The sequence below is a fragment of the Centroberyx affinis genome, unplaced genomic scaffold, assembly GCF_046629955.1.
Source record: "Centroberyx affinis isolate AG114_WGS23_722 - 3 ecotype Tasmania unplaced genomic scaffold, CSIRO-AGI_Caff_v1 ptg000927l_1, whole genome shotgun sequence".
In the NCBI taxonomy this organism is placed as follows: domain Eukaryota; kingdom Metazoa; phylum Chordata; class Actinopteri; order Beryciformes; family Berycidae; genus Centroberyx; species Centroberyx affinis.
The window spans coordinates 241,859-252,341 of NW_027279506.1; the positions used below are offsets into that span (position 1 = coordinate 241,859).

The 10,483-nt window shown below is 44.1% G+C and overlaps 1 protein-coding gene across 1 annotated transcript; it reads right to left on the reverse strand.

Moving 5' to 3' along the window:
- Nucleotides 1-499: 499 nt before the first annotated feature.
- nptx2a (neuronal pentraxin 2a) lies at nucleotides 500-9,316 on the reverse strand. Its single transcript, XM_071521792.1, has 5 exons — nucleotides 8,840-9,316; nucleotides 6,690-6,936; nucleotides 4,607-4,851; nucleotides 1,387-1,566; nucleotides 500-727 (listed from the first exon to the last, which is right to left on the reverse strand). The coding sequence occupies exons 1-5, from the start codon at nucleotides 9,287-9,289 to the stop codon at nucleotides 500-502; spliced, it is 1,350 nt and encodes a 449-aa protein (XP_071377893.1). The 5' UTR covers nucleotides 9,290-9,316.
- Between the last annotated feature and the right edge of the window lie 1,167 nt (nucleotides 9,317-10,483).

Below are 10,483 nucleotides of genomic sequence, written 5' to 3' on the forward strand. Positions count from 1 at the left end.
TCTACCATGCAACTCAGGAATAGTGTTCCGTAGCACATCAAAAGCCTGTTTGAGCTCACATTCACTACGAATACAGTGCAGCATTGTCAGTACAAGGAACGCGACCAAAAAGAGCTGTTTTCAAAGAGGAGTCAACCGTAAGCATATCTACTTTACAGAAAACACAGAATGGCAGTAGATCACATCATTACAGTGGATTGGCGCAATAGAGTCCACAGAGTAGAGTCCTCATGGGCAGTCTACAGTGAAACCTCCTGTAATGTCTGCAAGGATCAAAATGGAATGGACATGAATTTGCGAATCATCGAGTTTGAGTCCAATAAATGTTGGGTCGCTGAGACCATGCAGCCAGACCATTTAAAATCTGTAAACAATGTTGACACCGATGTTGCACCAAAACCCCTTTTCCTTTGGGGTTTGACAGAAGCAGCACAGAGTCAGAATACTTAGTTTCTCCATCCCCGTGGCCATCCATACTGGATTTGTTAAGTCAGATCCTTTAGGAGTCAAAAGCACGATCTTCACAGATCTCCAGAGCAGCTTTAGTTGCACCGCCCAGCACTTCCACATTAGCATCTATCCAAGGAATCACGTTGCCGGGCATGTAAGCGGAGCAGTTGGCCATGCCCATGATGTCTACAGGCCGCAGGACCCGGTCCCACATGTTGAACTGGCTCAGCTCGCCCACAAAGGCCTGGGTGGCATCAAAGCGGCCTCCTACTATGTCCTTTGGAGAGAAAGAGAGGAAAATAGTTTATGACACATCTTTGGTTTTGAAAAGAAGGTTTTAATTACAATGAATTCAGTCTGAGTGTTTTTTTGTTTTTTTATCAAACTGTGTTGCAAACTACCAGCCTACACTGGATATTTTTTTAATGCGAACTACCCCTTTAAACATTGTATTGTACCAAGTATTGTGCAATCTCCTGCAATCTCACCTTATCTGTATGATTGCAACACAAAGCTGCACAGCCTTCCGTAGGCTCCAAAGTGTATGTAGTATGAATTAATGGATCTCCATGGGAATTATTCATATAACATCACTGTTCATTTCTAAAGTATATATAAGGTGCTGTCAGGGAGCTAACCGGTAGAATGACCCACTAATGCAGCTCCCAAGGGTGTAGTGGAGCTGTTTAAAGGGAGATGTATGAGGTAATGCTGAAAGGGCCATGATAGCGTGAGAAGAGCCTCTCTACCTCCTCTCCCCTGCTCCCTGCTATGTGCCTCCGGCTGTGGGCTCAGGGGAGAACACACACCGGGATCACACTGACACATGGAAAAACACACACGAGTGCACGAGAACTCACACACACCACGCACGCACACACCCACACACACCTACCCTCCACCATCTACGCCTCTGCCTCTCCCTACTGATCTCACCTGCTCCTGCCCCAGGATGATCACCCCTCCAGGTTTAATTGGGTGCCAAGGGGCCAGGTTGTCCCCGGTGCCCAGACGCTCGCCATCCTGGTAAGCCTCCCAGAAGCCGTCTCTAGTCGTCCAGGTGATGCAGATGTGGTGCCAACGCCCGTCACTTACAGACAGAGGCAGCTGGGCCACCTGGCCAGGGGTGAAGGGGAGAGGGTGAGCGACAAGAGGGCGGGAAGTGAGGCAAGGAGGGTATGAACAGGGGCAAGAGGGGGCGGGATGAGTCAAGACAGGTTTGAGATTAATTGCGGCACATTACAAACAAGGACAGCAATTAGATGGGTGAGGGCTTCAAAGAGATGGCACTCTGCAGATAATTCTCCAGATGAGCCAATGCGACATATAAAATGTAGATTACCCAGGTGACATCAAGGGATATAACATCCTTCAAAGCAGTGGGGTAGCTAACAGCAAAATTGAGTCCTCTTATGCTTTTGTGCTTTGTTCATAGATCAAAGAAAAACAACTGGTTACTCTACCAACCCAACGCAATGACATCATGGTCCACTGAGGATACAGCGCAACACATGAGATTGCAAGTGTATAACTCATTAGCCCTTTTCTTTTGAGGCTGCAAAATAGCTTCACACCCCTATCTGTCAGTGCTGCTTTGTTCCAGCTAGGCGTAAACCTGAAAAGATGGGAAGAACTGTTGAAAACAAAACTCAAGCCACTGCCAATCACAGAAGCTATTGACCTGATTACGGTTGCCAGGGGGCGTCTTTACGCCACTGTGGCTATGGGAACAATGGGTGTCATTGTCAAGCCTGTCAGAGTAGGTGTGGTGAGAGTCATTGACTGTTTAAAGATTTAGGATTTCAAAGCAAAATAGAATCTGGTCCAATATTCTGAGACACTTGATATTACCCAGCCTTGATGTTTAATAGACAAAGAGCTCAAAGCCAACCATACCACCATATCCACAAGACAGGCATCGTTATGAATGATCACTCATTATCATTTCAGTGATTGTTTTGATGGTTTTTACTGTTATGATTTTCCAAAAAAATTATTTTATTTATGATTGGTAGGACATTTTGTGGTTTATCTGCAGCTCCAACTAGCTGCAGATCACGTTCTGTTTCATATTCTACAAGTGCACAGTGTTTCTAAGAAGCTCATGCATGACTGGAAGAAGTCAATAAACTCTGCCTAAAACCAACAGTAACACAAGCGTTGTCTATGAAGTATTCATAGCTGCTGTGGAAATATTGATAAAATTGATCCCTCTATCAATTCAGCGAATAATTAGCTCTCAGATACAAAATCAGCTCAAAGCAAAACACTGTCACCGTATGAATTTTGAATGGACAAATCTTCATAGATTTACTTGTCGTCTTTCTAAAATCTACATTTGGAGCATGCTGGACCAGATTCGTAAAGCTTTGAGCATCAGATTACAGATGCACGGTTGCCAAAAGAACATAGTGTTAATGTTCTACAAGACCAGTCCAACCCATATTATAACCCTGGCGGCTGTGTTTGACTGGAAAACGGCGATGCAGGAAATGTTTACTGAACTTGAAGCTGAATGTACAGGAACAAATGGAGTTGTGAGGCATAAACAGCACAACCACGCTGAACTGCAAAGAGAAACGGAGCATGTCTATTCGGTTTCAAGGGAAAATCTGACTATCTTGATGAAGATTTTCCTTTAGGACCATACAGAATCCCTTTCTGCGTAGTCATCCTCCGATAACAAAAGACAGACAAGGCTGCAGTGGTGTCAGCGAAAGTGGTAATACTGTCGAGGCAGCCTGCCGCCTCGCTCTCAACATGCAGCCAAATAAACAGCATGAATGATGAGCCCCAATGGACCCTGTTACCACTGTGAGCAAGTTCAACACATGGATGTGCTACATACGGTAATCATATTCAATGCTCTCGCTTTCACTCTCACTCTTCTGCACCTCGCTCTCTCGCTGTCTTTCTCTCAGTCAGGATACAGTATAACTTTCCTTTCAATACATCTTCTGATCTCTCTCTCTCTCTTTCTCTCTCGCTCCCTGCACTCTGTCACCTCCGCAGCTCTGCAACTTTTCCATTTCCTACCCTTCTCCCGCTCTCTTTTTCTGTCCTACCCTCATCCCTCTCTTCCTCCATCTTCCTCTCATCTATCTGACTTACACACATGTATAATGCATGGTGAAGGGAAAGCTGTGAGGAGATGTGCCAGTGCCAATAACACCCAACGTAAACAAGACGAGGGGGGGAGACACTCCAGTGAGAGAACACACTACTCCAAAATCCTCCCGATCCACCATTACAGTGCTACAGCCACTGTATTGTCGTAAAGAGGAAAAAAAGCTATTACCACAGCTTATACCAACATAACAATCACCATGGTTTTATTCCTTTGAAGACAAAATGCCATGAAATATTCAGCTATGTTTCCATCGGTTTGTTTTTAATTGTCTTAAATCAAAAAGCATTAGTTAAGCAGACTGAAAGGCTGTGTGACCTAGTCATACTGTATACAGAAAGGAAAGAAGTTGAGATGTGGCTTCTAAATAGCACACATGGCAGGATATGTTCTCAACTAAATTACTGGTATTCCTGGATGTGTGTGGAATGGGTCAGTGATATTAAATATTTATCACTATATATAGATTTATCACAATATATATTGTTTATAAGGTTCAAAATTAAATATTAAAAAATCAATGGTCAGTGAATCTCGTCTCATCTGTCTCTTCATTGTCCACTGATGCACAATAACTCTCTAATTCTGTCACACCACAACACGGACCAACAAGATCACATTTCATTAGCACAGATATGTATCTGTAACTTGTTTACTACCATCACAACAGCCAGTGATGAATGGGGGTGGTTCCAGCCAAATGATAAGTGACGAGGTGTCAATGTCAAGCTTGTGACTGGAAGCTCACCAACTCAAACACATCTTTTCCGTTCAGAAATCAAGGTAGGGGGAGTGAATGAGAAGTGCTCTGCTCCTATCAACAACTACCCACAAAACACTCTTGATCAATGCACTGAGTCAGCTGCTCCAACAGTTACTCACTACCTAACAGTACAAGACTGTGGTGTGAAAGAGTGTTAACCTCCTTCTTCCTGCAACTACTATCCCAGACTGTTGCTGTAAATAAGACTGGTATCATAGCTTCCACGGTTACATAAGAATTAAAAAAGACCAACACAATGGACCTACCTTATCGTTTACTAATAACTCAATGGGGTTGTTCCCCCATTCGATGAGCACTATCTCGTTTGCCTGGCCTGGCACGCCGTAGGAGAAGGGGGTTCCTATGCCGGGACTGGCACTGGACTTGAGCCACATGCACACTGTGAAGGCATACATCTCTGGTAGGCTCTTCTTGATGCGTCCATACAGGTAGTTAGTACGCAGGGAGAGGGACACCTTGAAATCCTCAGGTGACTTGAATGCATTATTACCTGTTGATAGATAACATTATGGTTATATGTTGATTGTGAACTTTCCAGTATTATAGATCTGATCATGATCATCATCTGATGATCATGATGAAGATAATGAAGATGACAACTATGATGAAGATTTTATTAGAGAGTGCTATGAGAATGGTGGTGAGTTGAATGATGAGAAAGAGTAAGGAGGAGGATAAAAATGAAAATAAGAAAGAGGAGGATGATGTGAGGACCACTTATAAGAAGCATATTGGTTGATAGCAATGCAAAATTTTTAGCTGTGACCTGCAGCTAGTATCAGCTAGTCACTCTGTCAGTTGGTCGGTCTGTCGGTCACAAAAAAACCAAAAAAAACCCAGAGAAACACAGAGATTCAATATATATGAGTTTCTCAAGCAGCCACACTGATGCCTTAACTCACATTTAGTAGAACAGCTGATTTTCATGTGGCGTCTTGGGTTTTAATCCAGGCTTGGCAAATTGGGCTTTTGTATTTGGATTCACAGAGCCAAATAGGTCACAGCTTATCATGAATTACGTGCTTATTTGTCAGTTAAAGGAAGATTACAAGAGTGCAAAAATGTAAGAGACGCAGAAGGAAAAAATTCAAAAGAAGAAGTGTAAACATGGGCGATAGATCAGGCATGATCAAGACAGAAAGAGGTAGAGAGTGACAGTGATAAAATTACTGAAAACAGAATCTAAAGAGAGAGTGAGAATGAAACAGCTAGTTGAGAGGAGGGATGAACATAAATACACAGATACACACACACGCGTGCACACACAGGTACACACGCACACACTTGCAAACACTCCTGCTGCCATAGTAACCACTATAACAGCTGATGGGGTCCTGAGCACATAAAGGTTTCTTAGCAGCAGGTTTGCACCAAGGAAACATGCTGGACACTTTTATGGGATTGAACCAGCAGGGTCTTCGCCAACGTGTGGATCAGTGTCACCTATTGCCATCACCCTATTGTCATCACTACCAGCAGCAGCTGTGTGTTGGTATCATCATTTCCCTCCCTCCATGAAAGGTTTATACACTGAATGAGGTCTGGGCAGCAACAACAAAACAAGTTGTTTCCTTGACAACAATACAGAAGGTGGAAAACCTGGAGCAATATTGGAACCAGGGCTCATTTATGTCAGACCAGCCAAACTGCTTTGACTCACACTTCAAAACAAAAGAAAAGACAGAACAATCCATGTGACTAAAAACAATGATTTAGAGTTGTCCCATGTCAGCCCCCTGAGCTCATCATCCATTCATCATTAAATCCTTCTCAGGATCATCTATCCCAGCATACATTGGGCTGAGTGCAGGGAGACAACCTGCACAGGTTGGTGGAGAACTGGCAAACTCCACACAGAAAGGGCTGGGAATCCAACCTGGGTCTTTCTTGCTGTGAGGTGACAGTGCTAAACCACTTCTGAGCTGTTAACATCCGCTAAATATAAGTAAAGCTTGTATCCTCAAACATCAGCGCTGTGCTGGAATCGACTAAGCCTCAGGGGACGTGCGGGCCTACAGGAAATGTCCAGTGGTGGTATTTCATGTTATTTTGGCATCCACCATCAAAGTGATACCCTGGAGTGTGGACATCTCTCCAATATTTCTTAAACTAATTAAGAATTCAGTGTTGCTTTCCAAGCCTTATTTTCAACACCGAGGTGCTGCTGCAAGAGTGGCTCTGAGAAAAAACACTATGTTGTGGGGATTTTCACTTGCATCATCAGAAATTTGCACTGGGATAGTCTAATTAATGCTAAATCTGATGGCAAAAAAAGAATCTGGTGTTAAATCTGGCCAACAACTCATAGCACCCATTCCAACCTCTTACTTCTCTCTAGCTCGGTGATCCTCTCCAGGAGGGAATTGAGCGTGTGCTCGGTGCGCTGGCGGTGGGCCGCTGTTTCATTGTAAAGCTGGCTCTTCTCCTCCTCCAGTTCGGCCACCTTCCGGAGGAGCTGGCTCTCTAGCGCCCCCAGACGCTGCCGCAGCAGCTCGCGCAGCTCAGCCGGCAGGGGAGACGGGGCCGAGACGCCCCCGGTCGAAACATTGGTACTGGGGAGACGCAACTGCTGCTGCTGGTAGGTGGAGTAGGAAGGGTTGCAGGTAAGAGCAGAAAGACAGGAGCAGGGAGAGAGGGGTAGAGGGGAATAGATAGATAGATAGATAGATAGATAGTAATAGAGTTAGAGTGAGAGAAAACGAGAGAGGAGGTGGAGTGAGACATACAAACAATGACAGAGACATTTAATCCTGTTAATCCTGCATACTCAAACAGGCATTCGGTCTCCATAAAGACCTAGATTTGGGCTAGCCAACTGATCTTCTCTACCTTTTAGGTCAGATATCCATTTAGCACCATTGTTTTTAATACAGCAATATCAAAATGAAGACAGCGTGTCCCAGTAGAGGACTTTGATTGGTGACCTGCCAAACGCCCGTGGCTGGGCTGGGTATTAAAGGTAGACGCCACTGTGTGACGTGGCCGACTGAGTTCACACCAGGCGTCATCGCAGATGGTTTTAAAAAGGCCACCGCTGCAGGCCCCTTGTTTAAAGCTAGTGCATTCACCCCACTGCAAAATGCCTTCAAGGTGTTCTTTTCTATAGTGGCACGTTGATGTTGCCCTGCTGTCGAGTCCACTTTGGGATTCAGACACTTTGTGACACATTCACAGTGTTTGATTAATCTTTCCAGACACAATGGAACCAACTGAATAGCCCAAATGATGAATAGCCTGCCCATCTGGCATTTTGGCCGGGCTGAAGCAAACACTTGCAAGGTCTTGAATGCCATTTCACCAAAGTCTGATTACTCTATGTTGATGTATACAGCTGGTCCTGCTGTGATTACTGGTTGAGGCCCTGCTCCAGGACCATATATCCTATCAGCAACATTGATCTTGCAATAATCATTATGTTAAGCAGATTCTGATCAATAGAGATGTGATTAAAAAAGCCACATAATATGCAATCTATATCCTCACAGCTGCAATATATCCTTGATCATGGTATTAAAGCTTTCAATCAAATATAAGTAAGGAGAGGCGGAGGGGGGAAGGGACTGAGAGATGGACGGAGGAAGAGAAGTGGCAATGCAGCATGTACAGACAGAACCTCCACTCTGAATGAACATTAGTGTGATTGTTTATCTTGGGAGCTTGTCACATTGGGAGAAATGTGCCACACTGTCGTTATGACATACAGGAGATAAAGCCACAGCTTACATCAGCATACTGTGTAAAGAACCAGTCCTCTACTTCACTGCAGATGACCTCGATATCAGTTGAATGTGATCTCTGAGCCACATGGAATTAATGCACATACCAGCAATGAGGTCTTCTGGGATTGAACAAAGAGCTGGCTCTATTACAAAGCTCTCAGTATGGAAATAAACGAATCAACCATCAATAAGCATATGATTCAATTTAAACATTTAGTGTAGCTATATGCAGGTGAAAATTGCGGGAATGAATTTCATCAGCTGCTATGAATAATTAGTCACGTGACTGCCAAATAAAACATTATGTAGAACACATACAGCACCTCATAAATTATTCAAAGATGCATTGCCATTCCCTGCACCACACATGATTAGACCTTTGACAACATTTTTTGTTGCTCATTTCTTATTTATGGCTTTCACACATGGGATTCACCATCATTTTATCATTCCATGACTAAAAAAAAAAACCTATAGATGTGACATAGCCTATCTATTTCCTGACCCTTTGATCTCATGTTTCCCTGTGAGGTCTCCTGCAGCGCAGAGCATTATAAGACGAGTGTGATGTGCGTATGCTGCATGTTGGTGGTGAAAGGGCTGAAAGACATTGCTAAGATGCACAGAGCTTTCATAACAGAATTTTATATAGTGGTTTGTGATAACGGAGTGTAAAATCATATTGATATGTGAGAAAAGGAAAGAAAAACTCCTGGCCTGTTATGTTTATAGGGGCTGTCCATGTGTGTGCCATCTCACCTCCAAGTTCTCCAGCCGACCTTTGAGACTCTGCATGGTCTTGCCCAGCTGATCGATGGTCTCGCTGGGGTCCCGGGGCAGGTCTCCCATGGTGTTCTTGCTGTACTCCTTCCGCCTGGAGCCCTGACCCCGGGACTTGCCCTGCGACGACTCGTCAGCGGCCGCCTCGCAGCGCGCCAGCTTGGAGTTGAGCTCCTTTATGGTTCCCTGTTGGCTCACGATGGTCTCCTTCTGCTGCAGAATAGTCTCCCGGAGCTGGATGATCGTGTTCCGCAGCTCGTCCTCCACGGGGCTGCTGCTCTGGACGCGGTTCCCCGTAGGACCATACCCGCACCCCGGTTCTGCGCCCGGGGGAATGGCGTTACAGACGAAGCGGCTACCTGTAGCATCCTGGGTGCGCACCGTGCGTCCACTGACCAGGTATAAAAGTCCAACTAATAAAGCAAGCATCCCGACTAGATGCACCAACTCCACGTATTAAAGGAAAACAAATGACTCGTAAATCACTTAACAGGCGTTGGAAGTCTCCCGTGAAATGATTTTAGATCAAAGAAACTTCTTTCATTAAATCAGGTGGTTGCGGACATCTTTCTGGACTTCGAAACTGACACGAGAGCATTAAACAAAGTTTAATTTGTCTCAAAACCATTAAATAAAAAAAATAAAAAAATCAGACTCCGCAGTGAAAATCATGCATCCATCATCCACACCATCTGTCCTGTGTGAAAGAAAATCTAAATTCTTACTTTCAGAATGTGAAAAACTCTGCAGGTTAAACTCTAAATTTGTTATCACCTTGCTTAAAAAAAAGTTCTAATAATCTGTAAGATTTGTAATATTGGAAAAAATAAATCCTCACTGGGTTGTAGAGAACTCTGTCTTGCCTCTCCGGTTGGCTGGTTTGTCAGTGAGCGGTGCTGAAAAGACAGCGGCGCTGCTCGGGCAGATTATTATGAGGAGGTGCGCACTGGCGCTTCCGCTCATCATCTGTGCGCTCCGGCAATTCAGCTTCAGCCCACGTCATCACCGAGTCCCAGCGGATACAAGTCATGCTATGGGTATTACTCTCCGACTCTTTTTGATCTGTTTGAATTGTGAGGCTTACAGCTGTCAAACAAAACCCATTTGGATTGGGAAGCCTACTCAAAAGGGCTTTTCAATCTTACAGTTTGTCCTGCGCGTTTTTTTTTTATTAGTTTGCTGTATCAAAGAAAACCTCCGTAAAACAATGTAAGAACCTTGCCTATTATGATATGTTGGATAGTCTTGTAACTAGTGCCAGCAAATTTTGACTTTTTATGGATGACTTGACAACTTTCTGGATTCTCCGTTTGGCTTTGGGGGAATGCTGCACTCTCTATGCGACGCAAAACTGTTTAAATTAGTTCAAAGTAAAGTTTTCTTCTTCCAGCTGAGCACATTCCACATCTAGTTTAAAACTCCAACTCACTACATCCAGTTTAAATCCACAATTCAAATGGAAAGTTTAATCGTCCGTTTTGAATTAAAAGCATTACCCACTGCCTATTTCCATTTAAACACAATGCTTCATGCTTAATAAGACAATGACTTTCATTTTCTACACAGCATGCGTTGGTGCATGAGTGGAACGTGATACTCGGGACTTGGAATGACATGGTGCCT

What these genes read in the sequence shown, in the direction of transcription:
- nptx2a (XM_071521792.1), bottom strand. Translation starts at nt 9,289, where the DNA reads ATGCTTGCTTTATTAGTTGGACTTTTATACCTGGTCAGTGGACGCACG. An exon ending in GTCGGCTGGAGAACTTGGAG is followed by an intron (nt 6,937 to 8,839) that starts GTGAGATGGCAC and finishes TCCACCTACCAG; the next exon opens with CAGCAGCAGTTGCGTCTCCC. An exon ending in AGTTATTAGTAAACGATAAG is followed by an intron (nt 1,567 to 4,606) that starts GTAGGTCCATTG and finishes ACCCCTGGCCAG; the next exon opens with GTGGCCCAGCTGCCTCTGTC.